Raw genomic sequence first — 27,460 nt, 5'->3', positions numbered from 1 at the left:
CCGCACTCGAATCCTTATCTTGGGGCTGCTCCCAAGGGAACCCACACAGAGACAGCCAGGATGTTTTCCCCGAAGTCTTTCAGTCTGGCTCTTCCTTCCAGCCTTTCTCAGATCTCCTTGCTTCCTCCCCCTCTCCAGATCTGGCTTTTCTCCAGCCCTCATTCAAACAGCAGGTGAAGACAGTGTTCTCTGCGTCTGGTCCTCTGGCTGTCTCTGTTCCTGTGGATCTTACACCTCACACTGGGAACCAAGGATTCTTTCACACCTCAAAGTAATCCCTATGAAGCCGACCTCCTTTCTAGCTGCTTAACCAGGTGCTTGAAGCCGTCACCAACCTGCTGGAACTTGTGGCCGACAGACTCAGTCTGTAGACCACTTCCACCCTAGGGGAAATGCTGCACATCAAGGGGTGGGAAAGTTTGCTCAAAATCACCAAAAATAAAATTTAATTGTGCTCAGGTGCAGGCAGTCCGTCCTGTCCTTCCTTGGGAGTGACAGTCGACAGTCAGAAGTCCCCGAAGCAAAGCACACCTGTTCTCTCCACAGACAGCCGGCTCCGGAAGGACCCTCTGAGGCTGGCCACCTCCAGGTAGGACGCCTCCACCCAGGGGGCCTTTGTTTCCAAAGGGGGAAGCGTGCAGGGTACTGGAGGACCCTCAGCGCTTTCCACACTTCCGTTCCCTCTTCCTTCTCCTCCTCCGCTGGCCTCCAGCCCCGGCCAGTCCGGCTCGCAGTGAGCCTGGGCTCTGACTCCTAAGTCAGGCAGGAGCATCCTCAGGCCCTGGCCCAGAAAGAGCCACAGCCGCCCTAATGTACCTTCTGGGGCACACAGCCCTCCAGCTCCAGCAGCTCCGGCCAGCCGTCGTATTTGTTCGTGTCTGGGTTGTTCTTTAAGAACTAGAGAGACAGAAGAGAGACACTGACGATGTTAGGACTCACGCCTGCATGTGCGTTGTGCTTTAAAACCTAAATGGCTTCACTTCATCCTCGCCACTGCCCCATGAAGGGCATGGGAGAGTTGGATATTTCCAGCCCATTTCACAAATGGGTAAACTGAGGCTGGGGAGGGCAACTTACCCAAGGTTTCAGAGATGAGATCAGAGCCTAGTCACCGCCTGTCATGCCCTGGACTGGGGGGGCTGGTACCAAGCATGTGGGGAGTGGTGCTTGAAGAGCTTTAGCCCCTCTAGGACATCCCAAATGATAATAATAATAATAAGAAGAAGAAGAAAAAGAAGCATCCTAGCTGCAAACTATTATATGTAGAATGGATAAACAGCAAGGTCCTACTGTGTAGCACAGGGAACTATATTCAATATTCTGTGATAAACCATAATGGTAAAGAATAATTTTAAAAAGAATGTATAGAATGTATATGTATAACTGAATCACTTTGCTGTACAGCAGAAGTTAACACAACATTGTAAATCAACTGTACTTCAATAAAAAAAGGAAGCATTCTAGCAATTCATGAATGCTTGCTCTATGCCAGGCACAAAGCATCGTCTGTAATTAATCCTCACAATAGCCCTAAGAAGTGCTTGCTGTTATCATCTCACCTTACAGATGGGGAAACAGAGGCACAGAGAACCAAAGTAACTGCCTATGGCACCCAGGTGGTAAGTCGTGGAACCACTGTGTAATATTAATAATAAATGTATAAGGAGAATAAAATCAGTTAAAACTGTGTTGAAAATGCTCAGGCTTAATTTATGGAAAAAAGAATGTAAATGATAAAATCTACAGGTGGGATAATTGTGGCTAACCCTTAGGAAGGAAAAATAAATTCTAGATGCTGCTTCTCTGAAACCCTGATTCCCATGTGGGAGAACAAAAGACAGAATGGTTTTAATCACGTCGGGGTCTTTGGTTCATTTTTGGGTGATGGGTTGCAGTCAGCTGATCATAGACGTCAGGCAAAATGTGGTGCTGACTCTTCTCTACTTACCTGCTTCCTCTCTGCTGTAATTGGCCCAGTTTTGTTGGGTCTGGAAGCTGCGCTTTAAGGAAGAACAGCGCCCGCCCTGCCTCTTCCTAGAGAGTCCTGCCCCTGACACCTTCCAAAGGGACATTCTGGAGCCCCAGGCCCCTGCCCCCTGTGTCCTTCACCCACAGGGTATAAACAGAGGGTCCTCTCCTTTTCTCCTTTAGCACAAGCTACTTTGCACTATTCCTTGCTTTAAAAAGAAATTATTTATTTTTGGCTGCGTTGGGTCTTCATTGCTGCATGTGGGCTTTCTCTAGTTGTGGTGAGCGGGGGCTACTCTTTGTTGCAGTGCGCGGGCTTCTTATTGCAGTGACTTCTCTTGTTGCAGAGCATGGGCTCTAGGCACGTGGGCTTCAGTAGTTGTGGCATGTGGGCTCAGTAGTTGTGGCTCGCGGGCTCTAGAGTACAGGCTCGGTAGTTGTGGTGCACGGGCTTAGCTGCTCTGTGGCATCTTCCCAGACCAGGGTTCGAACCCGTGTCCCCTGCATTGGCAGGCAGATTCTCAACCAGTGTGCTACCAGGGAAGGCCTGTTCCTTACTTTTTAAAAGAAATTTCTAATTACCTGAATATATTCTCTTGGAAACACACACATACAAACCAGGCCAGCATTTTCCAGACAAGGCAAAACCCCTTGCAGCCCACTCTAGCCTCACCCCCACCTCCCTGGAGCTCAGCACGAGGCTTCTTGACTGTCCCTTTTCTGCCTCCCACAGCCCCTCCCCCTCCAGGCTGCTGGGTCTCTTGTCTGATTATTGCATTGGCTTCCTCCCTGCCTTCTGACTTGTGCCCCTTTCACAGTGATCCCCATGCACAGGCAGGGAGGCCATTCTAAAAGTATGAGGACAGGAAATCCTTGGGGAAGCTGCAGACCTGGATGAAAAACGCATCCCTATCACTGAGCAAGCTGGTTAAAACTTCTCCAAGGCCCTGGATCCTTGTCTCTGAGATGGGATGGGTGCTCATTGTACCTAGCTCGTTGTGGCTTAAATAAGATCCTGCAGGTCACTTGCTCAGCCGTGCCTGCACAGAGCAAGCACTCGCTGAATACTAGTCTTCCTTGTTACAAATCTGATCTGGTCACTCTCCCGCTTAAGCCTACCATGGCTCCCCATTGCCTCCAGGACAGAGTTCCCTTTCCTCACTGGTCCTATATATGTCTGAATCATTGACCCTTAGCTTCCCATCTTGACTGGCCAACTTCATGCTGGGGAAGCCTGGCCAGTTCTCCCAGGTTTTGGAATTGCTCTGAACTGGGGATGAACAGATGGCGATTGTTCTGCACGGGGTGCGGAGGAGAAGGTGCAGCATTTCCTTGGGGCCCCCAACCGTCACTGACTCCCCCCTCCTCCCGTGAGTGCTCCTCAAACCCCACCTCTGGATGCCTCCCGGGTGCACTCTGCTCGGGCCACCCCTGGGTGGTGACTGTGTAGCCCAAATCATGGACACCTCCTAACTCCCTCCGCATACTCAGGGGCGCCCTCCTGTGTCCCCTTCTTGGTGCAAGTTCACCCTTTCCAAGGGAACTTAGAAGGGAACTTGGGGCTCCCCTGGCGCAAACCTGCCCCTTTACAGGTGGGGACACTGAGGCGGGGGGGAGGAGGGGATTGCAGAGGGGACCAGAAGCTGGGCGGCCCACTCCCTGCTCTGGACTCTCTCCCTGCCCCATCAGGCGAGCTTCACCTCTACATTCCTTTCCCTTTCCTCCAAGCCTTAATTTTCTTTCATCCTTTTTTTTTTTCCCCCTCCTTTTCCTTCTCCTTTTTGGTACCTACCTATGTCTCTATGTATTTATATATGACCCACCTGGTCAAGGCTGCTTCCTGCTGGGGGATTAGCCAATCGGGCCGCCCTGATCTCCGGGGTGGACGACCGCTGGGTAGTCCTCCTCACATTGCCCCATGTGTCCTTTCCAAGCCACCCCAGCCCTTGTCTGTCCATTCCCGGCATTGTCTCCCGCAACTCCCATCCCCTCCTTCACTGGGACAGGGAGGCTGCCGGGAACTCACCTCCTCAAAGGGGCTTTTACCGTTGATGTCTCTGGCTCCTAAGAAGACCCAGCTGTCCCGGAAGCCCAGCTGCTTTGCGTAGGTGCTGCCCAAGTTGGAGAAGAGCTTCCTAATTTCATCATTCATCCTGCAGGGGACCAGAGAGGACGGTGAGCTCGGGATGGGAGAAAGGGGAGCGTCTCAGGCCCTTGGCTCACCCCCCACCCCTCCTCCAGCGAGGGCCGCAGCCTCTCTGGAGCTCAGGGGAAACAGGGCAGAGTGGCCAGGCTGCTTCTCCGAAAGCCAATCCGAGGGGCTGGCGAAGAGTTACAACAGTTTTGCTTCTTTTTGCAAATATAATACACGTTCACTTGGAAAATATGGAACTTTACAAAGTAACTAAAAATTACTTAGTTTCACCCCCCTTGACATAATCATTGTAAAATTTTAGTATATTTCCTTCATGTCTTTTTCCCCTCGTGCACTGTGGGATTATACCAATTCTTTTGTAAACTTTTTTTTTTTTTTTTAACTTAGTACTAAAGGGTGAACATTCCTCCGTGTCCTTAAATATTTTCTACGTCATCATTTTTGATGCAGTATATCCTCTTTTATGTATATATAATAATACGTCTTATATCGCCATATATCGTGATTTTTGTCACGAGTTCGCTATCACTGGACAGGGAGAGTGTGTCCAGTTTTTCACTCTTGTGACCACGGCTGTGATGAACCCCCCAGAACATCTCTTTGTGCGCTTGTCTGCTTGGTTCCTTAGGAGGAGGTGTCAGAAGCTGGAGCCAGCAGGATAGTAGGAAAAGGACTTGTAGTTTGGAGGTCTTTGATTCGCTTCTCCCCGTGGCCTGGCAGGCGGAAGTTCCCACTTACTTGGTCCCTGGGTCATCGTAGGAGGCCACCAGCACCAGCGTGCCCTCTGGAATTCCTTTAAGGAATTTCACCAGGAGGTTAGCATCTGTGGGAGGAAGGGAAAACGACATGCTGGTCATTTAGGAGAAAGACGGCTGGTCATTCTCATCCTCTCCTATGGCCCTAACGATCCAGGAATGCCCGGGCAGCCTGACACTGAGCTCCATCTGCACAGAGTGAGGGCATCCTCATTCAGCTGGTCTGGGGGTGGTTCTAGAATTTGAAAGTTTCCCAGGCGATTTTGCTCTGCAGCTGGGGTAAGAACCATGGTGTGAGGGCCCTTGGAGGTCTACCCCCAAGGGGACCGAGCACAGTCACCTCTCAGGAGCTCCGCTGCCCCTTCTACACTGTTTAAGATGCACCCAGCCTGTCTGTGCTGACTTTAGGGGGAACACCCACTGGGCAACTCGAGCCACTGAGAGAGAACATGGGGCTTCCCCAACTCTCCAGCTTATGTCAAGGAGCAAGGCTCCGTTCGCATCTCTAATGCCTGCCTGCACTTGAGAGATCTCTGGATTGAACACAGAGCAGATCTGGGGACAGCACCTGGGGAGGCATCAGCATGCAGCTTGCCTCAACGACACTGAGTTTTTTTCTGTTGTGCTCATTTTTATGGTCACCTTGCATGCATAAAAAAAGATGATGCCTTTCTACCTAGGGCAGTGATATAATTTCCTTTTAAGATATATTTATTTAGGTTAAAAAAAAGTGAATGAACTGATTTAAAGGAACACACGAACAGTGCAAATAGTACTCTGGATAAGGCATAACTTATACAGAGGGCTCTTGAACAGTGCACGAAGTATGGGCAAGATTGGCCTGGTGGGCAAAGCAGGGGCTACATCTGTCAAAGGAGAATAATTAATAGCCCTGCTCAGAGCATTTCTGTAAAGCTCAAATGTGACGATGACTCTGGGCTTGCAGTAAGTGCGTTATAACAGAATTACAATTATTAGCAGGATTGGCTACATAATTTTCAGGGTCCAGTGCAAAATGAAAATGTGGGCCTTTTGTTGAAAAACTGTTAATAATTTCAAGATGGTGAAGGCAGAGCATCGAATCAAGTTTCTTCTAAGCAAGGGGCCCTGTATGGCTTTCCTGCTCACAGCCTGCATGTCCATGAAGCTGCCCTGATTCTTACTATTCTGTGGGTATCCCTTGAATTCAGAGGAAAAATCAAGTCGCCCAAGCAAGGCCAGCCACCAACTTGCTCTCTAACATGGAGCCCTCCAGTCAACGACCACAGCAGCCCTTCAACTCTTGAGACAAAAGGTGGGAGCTCTGAAAGTACCATTAATTCATTGGAGCCGTCAGCAGATATCAAGAGCTGGCTCTTGTCTGGAATGGACAGTGGATGTTTGGAAAAAATGAAGTGTGCCTTCTGATAACTATCTCCTCCCTTCTAAAAGTCATCTTTTTCTTTTCTTCTGTGGGAAGGGGCGACTTGTTCTCAAAAGGCTTGTTTCTTGTTCCCCATCAGCCATGGTTACATCCAAGTTTATGATAAGGCGTTATAAAACTTGGTTTATCTTTTTATTTTTTTCCCTTTTCATTTTGACAGATGACCTCCTCGTTTCCGAATCACATGGATGGAGTGAGGGAAGCGGGAAAGGGAGATGAAGCTTCCCCGGGCTCCTCCCCCCACCAGGCTGGGTCCCTTCCCCTGAATATTACAGGTTATATCATTTAATTCTCACATCCAGCTTATGAAGTGGAGGCCTATGGCTACCTCTACCTCTATTTTATAGATGACAAAACTGAGGTTCAAGAGATGTCACCTGCCTCAGGTCACCCAACCTGAAATCTCTGACTCCAGAGATGACCTTTTCCATAACCTGGTCCCAGGCCACCCTGGACAGAGAACAAATGAAGGTCCCCGCCCTCGGCCCATGGCCTGTCCCTCTCTCTCCTCACCCGTCTCCAGCTCTGTCCTGTACCAGGAGGGGCTTTGCATGCCTGCATGCGGACACCCACCCTGCCTGTCCAAGCTCTGTCATTGCCACCCTCTCCTCCAGCAGCAGCCATCCCCCGGCCACCCCTCAGTCCTATGGGTGTGTCTGTAGCGTGGGGGGCACACCTGGAAGAGGTCTGCACGGGCCCTGATGCAGGCTCCAGGTGGGCACGTCCTCCGGCCCTGCAGACCCTATCTGTGAGGTGGGACTCGGCTGGAAGACGGCCATCGTGGGAAGCCCTGAGCCCAAGACGCAGTCCTGGCTCCTGCCTCTAAGGCTGCTGTCGCAGGTCACCTTCTGAACACCTTCCCCCGCTGTGACTCCTGGGCCGCAGACTTCCATTTCCCACATTTCAGCCCCTCCTTTGTTTGTAAAGCCAAGAGGGCTTCCTGCTCTCTGCTGCTTGGTGATTTCTCCCCTTCTGGGCTCACATATTTAGGTGGGTGCAGTGAAGTAGGTTTTCCCTGGAGACGGAGGCCAAGGTGGGAGATTGAGGATAGAAGAAATCAGCTGATTGGCAGCAGCAGGGCCCTTCCGTTCTGCGAGGAGCTTCTGGGGTGAGGGGTCCCATGCTCAGTGCCCTTGATGCCCGAGCCCAGAGCTGGCCCTGTGATTGCGGGGACACAGAGGGACACTGGGTCGAGCTGGGCGCCGAGAAGGAGGCTGAACTCAGTTCATCTATCCTGGCGGAAGCCAGTCCTTGCAGGGCCCAGACCTCTGCTGTCTGCGAGGGGCCACCCTGCTGCTTTTTCACTCCTGCTGAGGCTCCTGGGTTGGTGGGGGGCTGGGTTGCCAGCTGGGCAGCAAGTGGCATATTGGCCCCGGGACTGATTCCACCACATTTTGGAAGATGTCTCAAGCCTGCGTGAGAGTCCCGCCTCCACAGCTTTGCCGGGTGGCCTGTCGGGGAGCAGGCTGCTGGGGGGGACTTAGGTATCCTGGCCTCCAGCCCAGGTGAGTCGGTGTCCCGTTGCTGGGCTGTGCTAAGGACAAGGAGGAAGTGACTTCCCGAGTAAGGGGTGTCCCTGGGTACAGAGAAGCTCAGAAAGCATGTCTATGTAAAGAGAAGAAAAGACATCTGCAGAAAGATGCAGAGAGCTTGGAGCCTCAGAGCTGTCCTTTCTGGGCCTCGGGAGGCCTTGTCCTGTCCTTGGGCTCAATAGCGACCCCGTGGCTTTAAAAAACTACCTTCTACCTAGCAGAGCAAACTGGGCCACATTCTCTCGACCTCAGCATTTCAGTGCACATGTGCCTGGCTTCCCATTGCCAGCAGCAGCATTTCTTTGCCTGAAGGTCTTCTCCGGCCTCCACATCCTCCTTTGTACCCTGGGGCAGGGCAGGAGCGTGGGAAGTGCCAAGGATTAGGGGTAGGAGCACCCCGGCTCCCTTGCCCCTCGGGGTGTCTCAGGGGCACATGTTCTACACTGGCTCCCCTCAGTGATCCATGGCTCCGTAACGCTCTGCACTGGCTGCCTTCCTTTCCCTGGCTCACTACCCACCTCCCTACTGACATTCCCTGAGATCACCTCCTCCCAAATAAACACCGCACTTGAATCCTTGCCTCAGGATCTGCATCAGGGAGTGCGCAGTAAGACAGTAGAAAGGAGTTTCAAAGGCAGCAGGACGGCTCTCCCCACTGTGCTGCTTTCTGATTGGGTCCCTGGAAACAAGAGCCAAACTCCCTGGCACCCAGGTAGCGTCTTGCCACAGGAAGGAGCTCAGCCCGCCCTTGACTTCAGGGCCAACAGTGGTGCCTACCTCCAGAGTACATGTCGAAATATTTCTGTGTCATCACCTTTCCCGTGGTTCCTAAGGGATAAGAGAGCAGAACTATTATTTGCCGTAGCATGTCATTCTGTCTTTCATTTTGTGGAGAGTGGCTACTCTGTCGTCTAAGGTCTAAAAATAGGATAGAATAATAGTGGAACAAAATTAGGTCCTGTAGAAAGCATGCAGGACTAAATTAGGTGCCCAGTAACCATTGGGCTGATCTGAGAGGTACAAGCACATAACGGTGCAGCCTCTCTGGAACTGAATGGAATCCAACCAGTCTGGGTTTGTGTTCTGCCCTGCCACTTCCTAATGCACGACTTAACATTTGACCTCAATTTTTGCATCTGTACCATGGGCTGAGGGGACTAAATGAGATGTATTTAAAATATATGCATGTGAGAGAAATCATACCTATAAAATAGTAACTAAAAAAACTACAACCATCATTACTATTCTCACCTAAATAGGAACTCTGCAATTTGAGCGCTCCAACCCTTGAAGGCAAAGGGATTTGCAGTGGGCTGAAGTGTACTCAGTGTCCTGAGTCCAGAAATCTGGATTGCCCTGGTGGGCTTTGCCAAGGGTACAAATCCTACAGGGAATCAGGTATTCTGGAGGAAAATTGCAATTCTTACCTTTGGCCACTGGATGGGGGTGTTGCAGAGGGGATGGCAGCTCTAGTTTCACCTTCACTGCCCCCTCCCCCTAATTCAGTTGGTAGATTTGATAAGAGGGTGGCGACAGGGGCCTGGGTAGTGGCAGCTCTGCTGCCGGGTGGGAGCAGGCTCTCATTGCAGTCCCCCCTGAATTCTTGGAGCCACTAGTGTCCAAGCCCCTCCAGACACTTCACCTGGGGCTCTTGGGAAGGAATCTATGAAGCCGGTGAAACTACCTTTGTGATCTTGTGCTTTTGCGGATTTTTCTGGAACCGGCGGGAGGAGGTGTAGTTTGAACAGTTTCTCAAAGGAATCCCTGCCATCTAAAAGGCTGAGAAGTTGCAGTCCTTTTGTTGTTCTGGCTCGTTATGTAGATGAGGACCCTGAGGCCCTGAGAGTGGTTTGTTAGACTTTCCACAGCTGGCATGCAGTAGGCGCTGCGCATGTGCTTGGACACATTTCTAGTCCAGCGGGTAGTTTCGCTGAGTGATTAAGACCTGGAGTCAGCCAGAGCCAGGTTCAAATCTACATGATTCTATTGGCTGTGTAACCTGGGCAAGTTGCCCAGCCTCTCTGAGCCCCCAGTTTTTACCCGGAGAACAGGGAAACTGAGCACAGCTGCCTTCTAGCATCGTGATGAGGATCACTGAAATAGCTAGCACACAGTAAGTGCTTGATAAATGTTAGCTCTCAGTGTTATCAGTGGTTGTTTTTTATCTTTGGGCTTTGAGAGGGAGGGGGAAGGAGGCCTCCGTCTGAGCCCATCTCCTGGGAGAATATTCAGGCGCTTTCTCCCACGGTGGTCCATTTGGGGGAAGAGAAGCCCAGCAGGTTTCAGCCAGGTCGGCTGCAGCTGGAGCCCTTCCCTGCCCTCCCCACTGTGGGGTGAGTGGAGACTGGGTGGGACAGTTGATGTAAGTGAGGCTGCTAGAGTTTCCTGGGCTCTGCGTGCTGGGGGTGCTCTGAGACCGTCTGGAAGGGGCCAGCAGCAGGCGGAATCAGGCCTCCCTCTCCTTCTCAAGACTCTGGAGGCGGAACGGCCCCCCTCAGCTTCCTGCCCCTCCTGGACTCCCAGGAAGTTGGCCAGGGCTGTCCTCTGACCCCTGTCTGGCAACGCTCCTCCTTTGTTCCAGGCTTTGACCTCTCCCCTGACGCAGCAGGCTTTCTTGGCAGACGGGAAATGGGTCCTCTAGGAGCAAAGGGCCAGGGTTCCAACCGTACCCTGTCACTTCCTAAGTGTGGTCACACTGCACACAAGCTTGAACCCTTTTTCTCCTGAGTGTCCATTTTGCCCTTTTTCCATCTGCCCTGACCTTTGTCCCAGGAATAGCTCTTAGATCCAGGCAAATAGCCCCTGTTCCCCAGATCATGTAAGAGCTGAAGGCAGACAGGAGGGGCTCGGCTGGGGCCACACCACCTGGTCCTTCTCGGCCCCTGTAACCTACCCCCTCCTGAAACATGTCCCTGTTCCTGGCTTGGCCTGCAGTTGGCTTCCTGTTCATCACCTGCTGGAGATGCAGGGTTACTGAGACTGTGGGCCTCCCTGGGTCTCCCTGCCTCTAGCCTCCCTATTCCAAGCTAGGAGGAGGTTTCAGGAAGGCAGGGCTGGGCCCTCAGGCCCTGCTCATAGCCTTTCCAAGCCTTCCTATTCTGCTCTACTTCAGCTCCACACTTCTTAGCAGGACACTTCGCCCCTCATCCTCTGGCCCTGCTGGTTCCCCAACCTCACCTCTCAACACCCTGCTTCTGTGTTATAGCCAGAGAGAGCCTGTGTGGACCCCCAAGCCCCTCTCCTCCTCCCTTCCGTGCACCCTGCACAGTGCTGCCGCTGCCTGGAAGGAGCCTCCCTCTTTTCTCCTGGTCAACCCCTAGCATCCCTCAGGCCTCAGCTGACCAGCACCTCCGTCTGGAAGCCTCCTCCCCCGACTACCTCCGCTGCCAGCTCTGTGTCCCCATCCCGGAGCTGTGTTTCCTTTTCCTTCATGTGTGCTCACCACCTTCTGATTTTTTTGTGAACTTCATGGGCGCCCACAGGGGTTTGTCAAGCCAGGGTCCGTCCTCCTTAGTTTACAGCTGACCCCCCAGAACTCCGTACGGAGCGTGGCCCACAGTAGCTGCTGTTGCTCTTTGCCGAATGAGTGAATGAAGGCGTGTACTCAGTTTGTAATCTCACATTGCCCCCTATGGTTTCACGTGTGCTGGTTTAAGCCCAGACGGGGTCACGTTTCATAGGAGCAGTGTATCCTCCTGAGATAGGTGCACCTGGCAGGGACCTGGCCATGACTGCAGGGCAGACCAGCTCTTTTAGACCTGTTCCCACAGGCCAGCCAGGCTTCAGAGCATGGTGGGGGCCGGCAGGGGGTGGATCGGCGACTCACCGTTCACCAGGGCGATGTTCAGGCCTCTGCCCACGTTGTTTTTCACAGGACTCATGATCCTGAAGAGCAAGAAGAAAAACGAAATACCACAGTTGGTCCCGAGTGTGGAGTGAACACTGCGAGGGCCCACATGGTGTGATGCCGAAGCATCAGGAAACACACGGAATTATTTGGGCCATCTGTTTGCTCCTGGAAACGAGCGGTGGGCTGGACTCTCTGAGTCTCTCATGGCACGTTTGGACCAGAACACTCTGCCCAGGGAAGAGGGAAGGTCCCTGCCTGGAGCTTGGAGATGCTGGAGGCAGGGTCAGCCCATGCCCCCAGGCTAGGTGGAAGGCAGAGCCCGGAAAGTTGCTCCCGTCCTGCCATGTCTGGGGTCCCCAAGTGGAGTCCAGCTGTGTTCCTGCGGCCCAGCATCCATACCCCGTCCTCTGGTATCCCTGGGAAAAATGTACTTCTCCGTCTCAGGCCAGGAGGTTCTCAGCACTGACCTCTCTCCCAGGCCTGGACAAGCCAGTATCCTGTGCCCCTGGTCACAGTGATTGGGCCGGTGTGGTCATGTGACCCAGGCCAGCCAATGAGCCCCAGCCCTGGGACTTCTGCAGGGTTAATTCAGATGGGAAAGCTCTTCCCAGTGGGGTGCTAGACAGGGCTATTATGTCAACCCAGCTGGTGGCCTCCCTCCTTCACCACATGAAGAAGTCCATTTTCAGTAGAGAAAACTGAATCTAATGACAGAGGAAAGCAGAGCTGAAGGTAGTGTGAGAGGGAGCCCTGAAGGCTTGGTTTGAACCCCTGGATTCAGCTGCTGCTGGTGCCCACTGCCTCTGGCCTTTTGGGTACGTGAACCAGTAGGTTTCCTTGTATAGCCTAAATGATTTGGATCTAGGTTCAGAATCCGTACTAAAACACCTGTCTCTGGCTTCTTTTGTAGGATGAACTTGCTGTCTCAGGGACTTTACTACCTAGAGAGCCTGGTATATAGTCTTTCTCCTGCACCTGGGTAGAAGCCCTGGCACCCGCTGCATCTGGGCTTTGATGCCTGGACCTTGATCTTGAACACTGCCCTTAGGCATCCCCCATCATAGGAAGCCCAGCAGCTTGGCCAGACAGACCTGAGTTCAAATCCTGGCTCTCCCAAGGGTTAGCTGGGTCACACTGTCTGAGCCTCAGTTTCCTCATTTTTACAAAGGGGAGGATTATCGCCCCACCTCCAGGAATGCTGGGGGATTGAGGGAGACGATGCTGTAAGGCGTCTAGCAAGGTGCTGGCAGATTTGCAAGATGTTAGGATTATTATCACGTGTGACCCACCCACCCAGAGTAAAAGGAAGCGTGTCGAAGGTGTGGTCTGGTCTCTAGGGCCTGCCCTCGAGGCCTCTGAACTTGCTAATGAGTGAAATAATGAAAGAAAAGAAAAGAAATGCCAGAAACTTACGTTTGGCCTTCAAAGCACATGGAGGGGCCCATGACGTTGGCGGCCCCGCTGCTGATTTTAAACACAAAGAAGTTGTCCGGGCAGGATTTGCTGAGGCCACACTTGGTCTTCACCAAGTGTGAAGCTGGGGAGGGAACAGAATAGCTTTGGTGGCGGCGGCTAAGGAAGGGGCCCAGGAGGAGGAGAGGGGCAAGGACAGGGGGCCTCCTCCCAGAGATGCCTTCCCTGACCATCTAGGTCTGTGGATTTGCCCCTTTCTGTGCTCCCACAGTGCTTCCAACAACCCCATCAAAGACACGGGATGCTGCGTGTCTGGCCACCCAGCGTTCATTTCCGGCTTTCCCATCACAGCCCCAGCCCTGGCACAGCTGCTGGCTGCCCGCAGGCCTTCGGTAACTGTGTGCAGAACAGTGAGTGGTGGTTAATGACCTGAGTCACCGTGATTAAGGGATTCTCTTGAGAACTTTCTCTTGAGACATGGCAGCCTTTTGAGCTCACAGAGGCCCCCGTTGACAAGCTCCTGGGGGCCCAGCATAGTGGGTGGGAGCGCTTCTCACTAGCCAGTTTCCCGTGAGCAAGTCTTCAACCTCCTTGCAAATCTGCTCCTTCATCTGTGAAATGGGCTAATGATGGTACCTCTCCACTGGGTTCTTGTGCGGGATTAATGAACTCAGGTTAATGCTCAGGGCTTATTGGCTATTCTTATTACTCATCTCCGGAGCACTTACTTTGGGCCAGACCCTGAGATTCAAAGGGACCAGGCAGGTGGTTGTGGAACTTCCCTCCCGGAGCTTAGCATGGTCCCTGGAACCCACTGAGGACTCAATATGTGGGACCTCTGATTATTGTGGCTGCTATTAAGACCTGCATCCTCTCCACGTAGCCCTCCCAGGGCAAACTCTGGAGGCCTGTGAAAGGCGGAAGAGGCAGATGCGCCCCCAAACACAGCCGCTGAGATGTCATCCGCACTTTCCGCCTGGCAGTTTCTAACTTACATTCATGCATTTTTTTTTTTTTTTTTTTTTTTTTTGCGGTACGCGGGCCTCTCACTGTTGTGGCCTCTCCCGTTGCGGAGCACAGGCTCCGGATGCACAGGCTCAGCGGCCATGGCTCACGGGCCCAGCCGCTCCGCAGCATGTGGGATCGTCCCAGACCGGGGCACGAACCCCTGTCCCCTGCATCGGCAGGTGGACTCTCAACCACTGCGCCACCAGGGAAGCCCCATGCATGTTGTTTTAACACCACCTGACAGTTCAGAAGGTGCCAGGAGGGAGGACTGCGTAAAGAGGGAATTAGAGAAAGTTCACCTGCAAAGGGAGAGCAGTGATCAGGCAGCCTCTCCTTCAGCCCCTGCGCCAGGCGTCTGGCTGAGCCGTGCCAGTGAGTGCTTGGAGCAAACCCACAGGCTTCTCAATAGACGCTGGCGCACGCCAGGGCCTTGCTGCCTGCCAGGCAAGCCCTTTATCTTTACTGTCTTGTTAAATCATCCCCATACTCCCGTGCCTGCCATATAGGAGGCACTTGATACATCTTCACTGAATGAACACCTAGAGCATTTAGGCGGGTCTGAGCCCAAGCTGGGAGGGTGATTAGGGTCTCCAGGGCCTAGAGGGAGCCTTAATGGGAATCAGGAAAAAGCGTCCCTCTGGGGGGACACAGCCCACTAGTGCCAAGCTCGGCAAGGCTGTGGTGCCTCAGAGTGGGTGATGGTGCCCCTTCTTAGGAGCGAATGCAGCCTGCACCAGGGCTCCCCTGATGATCTGATGATCTTTGCAGAAAGCCCATCCTAGGCTCTCGTTCCCCACCCCGAGTGCCAGCATACAGGCCTGGTGGGCGTAACCAGAGCTCCAATTGGGACACTATCACCAGAGAGTGAGGGCCGGGACTGGAGACACCCCCAACTGGCTCAGGGGAGGGATGGCTGCAGATGTGGACCCAACGCCCCTACCCCTCCCTCTGGACAGAAACCCCCCAGAGTGGCTAGTTGAGGGTGAGGCTGGGAGGGGTCCTCCTCTCCTATGAGCCTTGGGGCTCCACCTCCACCCCCCTGCCCCCCCAGAGAGCCCAGTTTACTTTCGAATCCAGAGGTTTTCACCTTGCCAGAGGGGCTGGGCCAGGCTTCGGGGACCACTCTGGAGTTTGTCCAGAACCTAATCAACAGCAGCTGAGTCGGATAAACCCCATGTCAACAGGCCGGCTTAGCAAGCTTTTCCCAAATTGATTTTCTGACTATCCAGCCTTCACGGTCAAGCTACCGGATGAGGGGGAGGAGGCCCAGGGGTCTCAGTCACTGGGAGGCAGGTGATTTGCCCTGTGGGTTTGGGTTTCAGGGGTTTCCTAAGCTGCCCAACCCTCTGGGCACCTGAGAAGCTAGTGCTCAGGACATGGTACTGAGCACTGGAGGGGAGTTGCAGTCAGGGAGCTCAGGCCGACTTCCATAATCTGCTGTGTGACTTGCCAGAAATCACTCCCTTTCGCTTAAAAGTGCCAACTGTAAAATGAGGGAGTTGGTTTAGATCACGGTTGTCAAAGAGGTTTCCTCTTCAATGTTAACGGATCTACTATTAAAGGCTTAATGATAAAGCCTTGAGGCTACCTGTGGGCTTGGAGGGAAAGAGTGCTGGGATTGATTGGTGATGTCTGCTGTGGGAACCGGGGAAGATGAGAGGCAGCACGTGTGTTTGGATTTGCCTTCCCCCCAGCAGGTGACGTCTGAGTGTTTGTTCAGCACCAAGATGCTGTGTGACAGTGTCTACTTCACAGTGTGACTCAGGAGGCTTCAGTGAGACAGGGTTCAGGGTGTGGGGTGAATGGTTTGTGTTGGTGTATAGTCTTTGCTCTCTGTAATTCCACAGTGCACAGGGGCTCCCATGCCCTTTTCTTTTTTAATATTTATTTGGGTGCACTGGGTCTTAGTTGCAGCACGTGGGCTCTTTTTTAGTTGTGGCATGTGGGATCTAGTTCCCTGACCAGGGATTGAACCAGTGCCCCCTGTACTGGGAACACAGAGTCTTAACCACTGGACAACCAGGGAAGTCCCCTCTATGCCTTTTTCAGTCAGGGAAAGTCCTACTCCCCGAGGTGCATCCCCCTTCAGTCATCACTGTGTTGGTGTGGAAAGGGGGACTCAGAGGTGCTGTCTCTTGTAAGGAGGTGTTGAGAGGGTGGGCTCTGGATTAGATGGGGAGGTTGACTCCCTCCCTGCCACTTGGCCAAGAGATTTCAGACTCTCTGAGTCTCAGTTTCCTCATCTACAAAATGGGGATACTTATAGCATCCACATAGGGTTCTGGTGAGGATTGCATGAGATGCCTGTAAAGTTCTGAATACAGTGTCTGGCACACAGTAGGCACTCAATCACTGTCACTGTTATCATCACCATAATTGTCCCTTCCTTCCACCTTCTCTGCTCTTCTCTGCACTGTTTAGATGTCTCAGCACTCCTGCCCTCCCAGTCCTCTCTGCACTCCCCACGCTTGCATCCCTGACTCAGCAGCCAAGTTCTCCACTGGAGCCCCAGCATTCCTGCCCCTAGGCCTTTAAACAGGCCAGTCTCTCCTCCACAAGGTACAGCTAAATAGCCGCCTACTCCCTGAAGCTTTCCCTGACCCCTTCCCATTGGAAGCAGGTGGCCCTCCTGGAGCCCAGGGCATGTCGCCCCACCTCTCTTGGCACATATGGCCCTTCTGCCCCCTTAGACTATCAGTACTCCCTTCTGTTTGCCTCTGGGGGCCTCTGCGGTGCTCAACATGGCCCTGGTACTTTGGAGCAGGAAACATAAGCCAATTCTGGGGTCATTGCAATGATGATAATAAGCACAGCCTGCATCCTTGGGGCTCCCAGCCGGGTCAGGGGATGAGAGAGGGGGGCAGGGTGGGTGCAGTCCAGACTGCAGGCAGCGGATGCTGGGGAAGGGAGACAGTTGAGCCCCCACTATGAGTCCGAATGGCTGAGAAGTGGCCACAGGGCTGGGGGCTTTGGAAGGTACCATCAGGCCATGGAAAGAATGAGCCGGGCAGACTCTGGGAACCAAAGTTTTTCTAGAACCTTCAGGGCTGGGACTAGAAACCCTAGAACACCTCACCCTAAGGGAAACGGGGCTGAGTCTACACTCACGGTTCTCCTTGTAGACTGAACCTATTGGAGACAGGACAGAATCTGGTTAGAAAGTGCTTTGGGCCCCTGCACAGGGTGGAGGCTGGGGAGAGGGAAGAAGGGAGTTCAGAGAGGTGTTGGCCTGGCCATGCACAGTCCCTGTCCTGTGGCAGGGGTTGAAATGAGTTGAAAGTCCCATCTGGTCTGGAAGTCCTCCCTAATTTGCCACTGTCACCACTTCTCTCTCTCATGCGCAAACACACACACACACGCACATACACACATGCACACAGACATATGCACATACACTTACACACATGCATAGACACACATGCACACAGAGGACTCTCTCATGGTTAAAAAGAAGCAGACCTCTGTTGTGAGGCCCACTGGGCTTGGAGCCTGACTGTGTGTGACCACGTGTGAGTTTTCTCCTCTGGGGCTCGGCTTCCTCGTCTGCGCATTGGGGGCCATCACACCCACTCTCGCCGGCTGTGGAGAAGAGCCAGTGAGAGGCGTCAAGAGCCCTGGCCCCCGGGAAGGACAGGATGGTGTGGCTGTCACTTTTCAGGCCCGGAGCATCCCTTCCCGACTCCCGCAGCTCTGAACATCTGAACAGGCTTTACATCTTAGCTGTGCCGCGTCCCGCTTATTTCTGCGGTTCTACTGGTCTCCCACCAGCTGAGTGCTAGGTCCTAGAGGACAGGGCCCCCAGGGGACACAGAAATGCCGGCGGGGAGCGGGGGAACTCTCCTTTTTGGGGGACACCCACACTGACACATTTTCCGTTTGTTCCTTGAGAAGCTGTCCTACCCTTGCCTTCAAGGCCCGAGGGGTATCACGTGTCCCAGGCTGGGCCACTTACAGTGTTACATTTGTCTGGAGACGGAGCCCTTCTAGGGGCTGATATGTGGCCCTGGGGGAGAGAGAAGCATTTTTCAGCTGAGCTGCAAGGTGAACATCCAGAGAGCTGGTAGCCACCATGCCTGCCTGGGAGAGAAAGCTGCGCATGGAATGAAGTTAAATAGCAAGGAGCAGAGCCCAGGCACACAGAGATAGACTCTGGGGCCTTTGTCGGGGCCCCTAGATCCAGCCACACCTAAAGTCTGATGCCATGGGCTTCCCAATGACCTGAGTCAAAAGACATCCCATTTTGTTTAAACCTCTTACAGTTGGGTTTGTCACTCCCATCTGAAAGAACCCTGCCCAATTTATTAGGTAAATCAGAAATTCCTTAATCACCTGATTTCTGTGCCATGGACCCCTTTGGTGATTTGGAAAAGCCTATGAACTCCCCTTAGAGTAAATTTATTCCCACTTCTCTTGAGACACTCAGCTCTTCCTACTCTACCAGACGGCAAGTTATTAAATGCATAAAATAAAATAGATTGGATTAAAAAGGAAACCAACTATGTATCAAGATAATAATAAAAACATTAGAAAATTTTGTGCTATAGTAATATATGTGCTTCCATATTAATGCATTAAATCATCAGGTGGGGTGCATGCAACCAGGTCAGGAATGTTCAAAGTAAATGAAGGCTCCCCTTCCGTGCCTGAGCACACTAGTGGGTCTGGATGGCTGCTTTTCCCACTGGTTACATTTCCTGCCACTGTAAGCATTTTGCAAGACTCAGGTCATGTTAATGCACTTCCATTTTTGTGTATTCTATACAGTAAGTCCCCTACATATGAATGAGTCCCATTCCAAGAGCACATTCCTAAGTCCAATTTGTTCGTACGTCCAACAAATTTAGCCCAGGTACCCAACACAATCGGCTATATAGTACTGTACTGTAATAGGTTTATAATGCTTTTCACTCAAATAATACATAAAAAACAAACACAAAAAATAAAGAAAACATTTTTAGTCTTACAGTACAGTACCTTGAAAAGTACGGTAGTACAGTACAACAGCTGGCATCCAGAGGCTGGCATCGAGTGAACAGGCAAGAAGAGTTACTAACTGGAGGAGGGGGAGGAGGTGGGAGATGGTAGAGCTGAAGGATCATCAGCAATAGGAGATGGAGGGCAAGCTGCATGTGACAATGTATGCCAGACATGTGAACTAACTCACGTGACTGGAGCTGGGGCCACGTGTTCCTCATTCTGGGGTCTTTGGGACCTAACACAGAACAGTTGCTTGATGATCGTTGAGGTGAGTGTTGATTTGTCAAACCCCAGGTGGTTGAGTTTTGAGAAGGAAACAATATCTGGGGTCTCCTTTCAATTACTCCCCTCTCCCACCCCAAGCTGAGGCTCTCTTCTCTAGAGTTTACTCCTGAGCTCCCCTCCTGCTCTGAGCCTCCTGTGCTTATCTGGCACATCTCCAAGTCCAGCAGCACAGCCAAGTCAATCTCTAGTCTGTAAAAGTAGGGCCCAAGATATGTATCCATATAAATCATCCTGACCTGGGTGCAGGCCATGCTCGACAAGAAGCACATGAGGTAAGGGCCCTCTGAGACTCCATGTGGGGAGTTTGTGTTAAAGGCAGGGTGATTGGCTTCTCACTGCTGTGAAGCCATGAGCTGGTCTGGACCACTAGAGGTTATTATGTTTGATTATGTCAATGGAGGTGGTTCTTGGTCTTTAAGGAGGATGAATCCAGAGGTAGAAATTCCTTCCCTTTCTCTCCTTCCTTTGAAAGGATTTGGATCTGGGAGACCTGTGTTCTCATTCCTGTTCTGACATCTACAAGGGACATTTGGGCAAGTTTCTTAATTTCTCTGAGGTTCTCTTCGTCTCGGACCACACATAAAACCACAACATGAGGTCATGCATGAGTCCACTCCACAAACATACCATGAATCACCCCCTAGGGCATTTGTGCAGATTAAATGAGACCATGCATGTAGAGCAGCTAGCATCCATCAACCATCCATCATCCATCCACCCATCATCCATCCATCCATCCATCATCCATCTATCCATCCATCATCCATCCATCCACCCATCATCCATCCATCCATCCATCATCCATCTATCCACCCATCATCCATCTATCCATCCATCATCCATCCATCCATCCATCATCCATCCATCCACCCATCATCCATCCATCCATCCATCATCCATCTATCCACCCATCATCCATCTATCCATCCATCATCCATCTATCCATCCATCATCCATCCATCCATCATCCATCCATCCACCCATCATCCATCCATCCACCCATCATCCATCCATCCATCCACCAATCCATCCCTCTTTCTTTCACTTATCAAATGTTTCCTGAGTATGTGCTCTGAGGTGCTAGAGAGATGGATGTACACAAGGCAAAATTCTGGCCTTCAGGAAGCTTACATTCTATGGGATGGGGATAGGCAACAACCAAGTAAACAAATAAATAAACAACCTAATGATGGATGATAATGATGTTCTGAAGGGAATAGCCTGAAAGACTCTAAACTAAGAAAAGCGTGTGCAAGTATAGCTGGGGTGGTAACGGAAGGCTTCTCTGAGGTGTTAACATTTGAGCAGAGGCTTGAAGGCTGAGAGGGGCTGGCCACAGGGAGGTCTGAGTGAAGAGGGTTCCAGGCTGAGGAACAGCAAGTACAGGTGAAAGGCACTCGAGGCCCGGGCAATTTTCTCCCTCCCTTCTTTTCTTCTTCCCTCTATCCTTCCTTCTTGGGTCACATTTCCAACATGGCCCTTGATGCAGGCACATGTTCTGGCCAGGGCCTTGGGACACTTCTCTGGCCCCCATGGGCTCCCAGCCTTCCTGACAGCCTGGGGGCTCCTCTTCTCCCACCCTGACTGCCCCCGGGTCCCAAGGGCAGTCCTCACCTTGCCATGGCTGGCCACCTTCTGGGTCACCCAGGGATGGACTAGATCCTTGGCCCCTAGCCCTGGTCCATAGGCCTTGCCCCAGTAGCAAGCTCCACTCACCCAGGAGGATGGTTTTCATGTTGAAGTTGATATAGCTGCGGACGAAGACCCATGTGGTGACCAGGCCAAAAATGAGGGCCAGGAGGTGAAGCAGACCTGCAGAGCAAGGAGATGCTGTCATGTGACCACAGCACCAGACCACATTGCAAGGCCAGGCAGCAAGGCTACATGTGGGTCCTTCCCAAATCCCCTCAGTGAGACCACATCCTGTAGGTCCGGACCCTGCCCACACTGGACCAGTCCACGGCCTGCATGGCGGGGCCAGTGTGAGTCTACGTGATGACCAAACAGTGAGATCATGCTGCAAGGTTACATGGCAGTGTTCCCCAAAGTAGGGCCGCTGGGAGGGAGGGTTAGAAATGCACCTTCCTGGGCTCCACTTAGTGCTCCAGAGAGCATCTCTGGGGTGAGGCCTGGGAATCAGCACGCTGAGGGGAGGCCTGAGAACTGCGGCAAGAGAGCAGGAGGCAGGTGAGCCCCGGCATGGGAGGCAGGAAGGCTCAGGGAGGCCACCTGCCACTGTGTGACCTCGGGCAGGGACTCAGCACCTCTGAGCTGGAGCTCCTCAGTCACAGAGTAGACAGGGTGATGCCCTTGCTGCTGAGCCCATGGCTTGTTGGGAAGGATGTTACAGTTGTCACCACTAGGCAGCCTCCAGGGTGGCTTGGAGGGCGGGGTTGGTCTCCTGTATTTTCCATCCACTGCCCCTGAAAGCCGCTACAAATAGCACACGGTGCTGTCTGTAGGAACGCGTACCGGCCTAGCCGATGCGGCCTCCCCTGCCCCACGGCCATATTGCTCCCCATCCCCACATGCATCACGGAGGAGCAACTCCACACACGATGGACCACCAGCGCCCCCGGCCGCTCTCCCTTTCCTCACTCTTCTGGGAAGGCTGCACCACACCTCCCACCTCAAGGACTCTGGTGATCCTACAGCCTTGGGAGTCAAGTGTAACCATCAGGCCAAGTTCCCTTGCTCCTTGCCTGACCACCCTCTCCATCTATGGCCATACCACCCTAAACACGCCCGATCTCGTGTGACCTCCCTCTCTGCACCACCCTGCTCCTCAGCCCTGAATTCAGCTGTGGCCTCCTGCTGGCCTCACGCTACTGTGGTGGGGGAAAAGGCCCCCCTGGATCCCATGGGGTGGGGTCAGGCCTGTGGGGTCCTCGTCTTCTAGGGCATCGGCTCACATTATATGGCACTCATTTCGTGTCGGGTACTGGGCGAACGGCATTTACACACATTATTTCAGTTCATCCTGGCAGTAACCCTCTGTGTTGTACGTTATTGATTACCCGCCTTGTACAGATGAGGAAACTGCAGCTGGGAGAGCTGGTCACTAGGCTAGTAAGTGACAGAGGGGACCTGAACCAGGGGAAGTAAGCTGATTCTAAAACTCGCGCTTGGGACTTCCCTGGTGGTGCAGTGGATAAGACTCCACACTCCCAATGCAGGGGGCCCCGGTTCGATCCCTGGTCTGGGTACTAGATCCCACACGCATGCTGCAACTAAGGAGCCGGTGAGCCTCAACTAAGGAGCCCGCAAGCTGTAACTAAGGCCCAGTGCAACCAAATAAATACATCTTAAAAAAAAAAACACCTCATGCTCTTCAGGGAACTATATTTAATATCCTGTGCTAAACCATAATGGAAAAGAATATAAAAAAGAATGTATATATGTATAACTGAATCATGTTGCTGTACAGCAGAAATTGACACAACATTGTAAATCAACTCTACTTCAATAAAAATAAAAAAATAAAACTCGCTCTCATCTTTCTCCTGGTGTTTGAAAATATAAATGAATTGTGTCAGTTTCCTATCTGGTGCCTCAGTTTCCCTACCTGTACAAAGAGGGTACAGTATGAGGGTGTAGACCAGAAGGCAAAGGCCTCTCCTTGTGCCCAGCCCTGTGGTTTGATGATTCTAGAATAGCCCTCCTTGAGGCACATATTTTGTCTGTAATTGCCAACCACAGTGAAGTATTTCCAAGATAGGGTGAATCTCCATGATCCCAGCCAGGTGGGGCCATGGTGCCGAAGTTTCTGTAGCCCTTCAGCCTTGAGGCAGGAAGTCACCTCATACTCTTTCAAGCTCTCCCTATATTGGTTTCCTCCTGGAATTCTGGTCTGACCAGTCGAGAACAAATAAAGCCAAGTAACCTCTGAGTCCAGGATGGGCAGACACTGCTGGCAGAAAATGTTTTCCAAAACCAGTTTCAGACCTCAACCTTGAGGCTTAGAATCCTCAGAGCCTGGCCCTACCTGACAGTCTCATTCTGTCCAGGTGAAGAGTGGCTTGGGATCAGTGTTCCTGTGGAGAGAAGAAAATAAAATTGAAACTGGTATCTAGGGTCTGAAAGTGAACAAGACTGAAGATGAGGAAAGGGTACCTAAAACTGAGGGGATCACAGTCCTTTCAGTTTTGTTCCTCATCATCTGCCATCTGTTCCTTCTCTGTCTCCACCTCTTCTTCACTTTTGCCCCTGTATTAAATTCAACATACCTTTTTTGAATGCAGAGATTAGGAAGCAGAGGAAGATGCAGTCTACCAGCCACTGTCCCTGGAGGATTGATTTATTCACTCATCCATTCATCTATCCATCCATCCACTTGTCCGTCCATCCCATCCATCCATCCATCCATCCATCCATCCACCCATGCATCTATCCATCGTTCTGTCCTCCAGCCAGCTGAGAGACATTGAGCGGGCCAGCCCCAGTGAAACCATTAGGGAGCAGAAGATCAAGTGATCTTTGCTGATGGACCCAAATTAAGAGTAATAGGGACCCACATAGCACAGGTGAGCTTGCGCCAGGTGCCATATATGCACTATCACCTTTAATCCTCATAGCTCCCCACTTTAGGGGTAAGTAAGCTAAGACTCACCATTGTTAGGCCCACAGCTTGTAAGGGTCAGGGGCAGACTTTGGATGCAAGTCTTGGCTGCCCAATCCCCACAGGGAAGCACTGCCAGTGTCTTTTGTCTCAGAGGAGAGTTGAAACCGAAGTTTCCTCCCTTCCTGAGTCCTGGGCCGGGGTAGGGTCAGCCTCAGTCCCACTGCTCCGCTGTGCCACCCCCAGGTACTAGTGACTTGGCAGCGCTGAAAACCCTCCGGAGGTCTCTGGAGTCTAAGAAGAGGGGAGGGCGGGGCTGGTGGTCACTGTCCCGGGTCTCAGACCACCCCCTAGCCATCTGGAGGGTCTCTGACTGCAGTGACTTGCTTCCACCACTCTTCCTGAACCTCCACCCCAGAATCCTCTTTATGCTAAGAATCCATCTCAACAGACATTGTGTCCAAAGCCCGACTGCCAAGGATCCAGACAGGAGACAAAAGACCTGCACAACACCTGGCACCGAGGCAGTCGGGCTGGGCCAGTCCTTGGTATTTCGACAACAGCAACAGCAAAGGGAAACCCACGTCTCCTTCTGAGAAGGATGAAAATCCTCCCATGCACCCTGGCCTGACCCCTCTAGGACCTTCCAGGGGAGGAAGCTGAGCTTTCACCTGGCCCCACCCACAGGGATTTTGTAGAACTTTAAATTTCTGAAATTCGTATTACCAACCTTTTTTTACATACAAAAATATACTGTGCTCCTGAATGTTCTCAGGATGTGACCTACAGTAGTCCGGGAGCCCAGGTCTCTGGATGAGGCTTAAAGGACATCCTGTGGGGTCCCCCATGTGAGGACGAGCCAGGAGACCCGGGGGCTGAACAGGATGGAAAGACAGGCACAGGGTGTGACAGATGAACGGACAGACATGGATATTCATGGAGAGAGTGTCATGGAGACAGAGACTAGAGAGACAAAAACAAGGACAAGGGGGAGAGGCACATGGCAGAGGTACAGAGACAGAAAGAGAGAAAGAAGACAGAGCAGAGAGACAGCAACAGAGGATGAGAGGGACAGAGAACAAGTCCTCATAACAGGCTTACACCTGGCTTCAGAGAGAGGGAGGAGAGAGGCAGGATGGGGGCACATACCCGGGCAGGGGGCTAGCCTCTCGCATGGTGCCCAGGCCAATCAGGACTCCTGGCTTTAGGGTTGGGGGTGGTGAGGGCTCTTCTGGCCTGACATCCCTTCTGGCCAAGTCCTGGTGACCCCCTCAGCCCTTGCAGAGCTTGCTGGGCTACTGAGTCCCCAGCCCGCTCACCCTGGCAGCCAGCGGGGGCTCTGGAGCTGGATCTGAAGGTGGGGCAGGAGGGAGAAAGGCACCTGGGACAGGTATGCAGGTGGGGCAACAATTCTCTCTGCAGCTACCCAAACCCCATACAGTTTCCTTCCTCCTTGTTTCTGGGGTTACTTCAACCTGTTATTCAGGTTATGAAATCGTGAGGCAAAGGCACAGGAAGAAACATCCTGCAGCCCCCCCCTGCTGGCTTGACTGGCCCGGGCACAGATTCGGTGGTCCCAGGGCAGAACTGGGTCACAGGTAGGTGGAGCGGGGAGCGGGGAGGGCGGGAAGCAGGAGATGGAGGTGGGGAGGTAGAAAGTGGAAGGCACGAATGGCTGAAAACTGCCCCACTTCGACCTGACCAAGAGCCCATGGTCCACTCTCACTGTCCATGAGCCTCTCCATTTTTCCTGTCCTTCCCCCTGGACCACTTCTGATTTCTGGCTTCAGGTCTGGCCCTGTGCATTAGCCCCAGGCACGCTTTGCTTTTCCACAGCAGGCCTTGTCTTCTGCAGGCTTGGTACAGCGCTGAGCACTGAGGAGGTGCTTGGTAGATATTTGAGGACTGAATGAATTGGATTCCTGAGTAGTCCTGGAAGGTTAGGAAGATGAAACCACCAGGTAGAGAAGGAAGCTGAAGTTCAGAGAGGGCAAGTGACTTGTCTAAGGTCACACACCAATTGTGGATTGTATTCCTGAAGCATTCTCTGAGCACTCGTTGGAAAGCAGGCTGTGCGTGCTCTAGGAACGGAGATATGGCTGTGAGCAAGATGTGCCGTGGAGTATCCCTGGGCCTTTGGTATTGCTAGTGCCTCTGTGTGAACACTGCTCCTCTGCCTCTTTGGCTGGAACACTCCTACTCACCCTTCAGGTCTCAGTGTAGAAGTCACTTCCTCTGGGAAGTTTTCCCTGACCCTCCAAATCAAGATTAAACATGTACCTGTGGTCTTGAATGGGAGAATACCCTTCATGGTACCCCAACCTGTCAAAAGGGACTGACCAATCAGAGCACTGTGATTCCTTGTGATTGGTTCAGGAGGGAGCAGGTGACCCAAGCAAGGCCAATCAGAGTTTTTCCTGGGATGGATCTATGGGAACTGGGGAGAGGGAGGCGCTTTTCTCCTTGATGATGCTAAGCTCAATGTCTGTAATTCTGGGGCTACTGAAGTCCATTTCTGAGCCACTGCAACACATCACCTCCTGTTATAGACAAGTCCCACAGGAAGATGCAAACGCAAGGGCTGAGCAGCAGGGACAGTGCATGTGGGTCTTGGTCTTAAAAGAGTCAGGCAGCAAAAAGCATGTGAAGCCCGGAAAGAGGATAGATTTGGGGATTAGACAGGCCTGGGTTTGTCACTTACCAGTTGTGTGTTTTTGGGCACATGCCTCTGGGCCTTGGCTTCCTCCTTTATAAAATGTGGGCGATGTTATCTACCTGTCCTGAAAAAGTTGCCAGGCAGGGAGGCCACTTGTCTAGAAGGAGTTTGCTGCTCTGACAGCATCCGCTCCGTCTCCTCCCTGTGGGCAGGCCCCATTCGCCCTGCTGCTTCCTGCTAGCGTACCCCCATGGCAGGATTCCTTTACGGATGTTTGCTGTTTCTGTGGAACCAAAATCCCATCACAGCATCTTTCTGCCAGCTTGTTTGTGATATTTCTTAATGACCCTACAGGAGCTGGGATGTCAGCATCTTCCTGTTTCCTGGAGCCTGTTTCCTGTTCCCTGAGCCTTTCAGCTCAACCTTGACCTGTCCCAGAGTACAGATAGATGAAGAAAGGGTTACTTTCTCTCCAGGCTGGGAAGGTTGAGGAACGCACCTGATGGAGAACTAAGTGGGTATTTCCCCTGATTAAATGGTCTATGGTCCCTGTTGAGCTCAGGATAAATGCCGAAGTATTTCACGTGGCTTATATGGCCTTGAATGATCTGAGGCCTGACATGACGGTGACCTTGCCAACCTCATCAGGTACTGTCCCCACTTCACACTCTGCTCTAACCCCCCAACTGCCCTGAGTGAGGTTCTCTCCCCTTCCAGCTTCACACACGTTGTTCTGTCTACCTGGACTGCCTTCCCTGCCTTGTCCCAGTCCTCAGGTCCTTACCCAGCAGCCCTTTGTTGTTGGAAAGACAGAATTCAGAAGCTGTTTCCTAGCCCATCATAGGGATCCAGGCTTGGCCAATAGGCATTTCAGAATCAG

The 27,460-nt window shown here is 52.4% G+C and overlaps 1 protein-coding gene across 1 annotated transcript; it reads right to left on the bottom strand.

Annotated features, from left to right (window-relative positions):
- Positions 1-445: 445 nt before the first annotated feature.
- FAM3D (FAM3 metabolism regulating signaling molecule D) lies at positions 446-23,400 on the bottom strand. Its single transcript, XM_059076256.2, has 9 exons — positions 23,352-23,400; positions 21,083-21,178; positions 13,097-13,220; positions 11,660-11,718; positions 8,611-8,661; positions 4,862-4,946; positions 3,995-4,121; positions 816-897; positions 446-507 (listed from the first exon to the last, which is right to left on the bottom strand). The coding sequence occupies exons 1-9, from the start codon at positions 23,362-23,364 to the stop codon at positions 446-448; spliced, it is 699 nt and encodes a 232-aa protein (XP_058932239.1). The 5' UTR covers positions 23,365-23,400.
- Between the last annotated feature and the right edge of the window lie 4,060 nt (positions 23,401-27,460).

Source organism: Kogia breviceps, chromosome 10, assembly GCF_026419965.1.
Source record: "Kogia breviceps isolate mKogBre1 chromosome 10, mKogBre1 haplotype 1, whole genome shotgun sequence".
Taxonomy (NCBI): Eukaryota; Metazoa; Chordata; class Mammalia; order Artiodactyla; family Physeteridae; genus Kogia; species Kogia breviceps.
This window is presented reverse-complemented; position numbering and strand designations above follow the sequence as displayed.

Excerpts from the sequence above, each read along its gene's own strand:
- FAM3D (XM_059076256.2), bottom strand. Across the intron at positions 13,221-21,082 it reads CATGAAAACCATCCTCCTGG|CTTCACACTTGGTGAAGACC; the intron begins GTGAGTGGAGCT and ends TTCCCTCCCCAG. Across the intron at positions 11,719-13,096 it reads ATGTGCTTTGAAGGCCAAAC|GATCATGAGTCCTGTGAAAA; the intron begins GTAAGTTTCTGG and ends CTTGCTCTTCAG.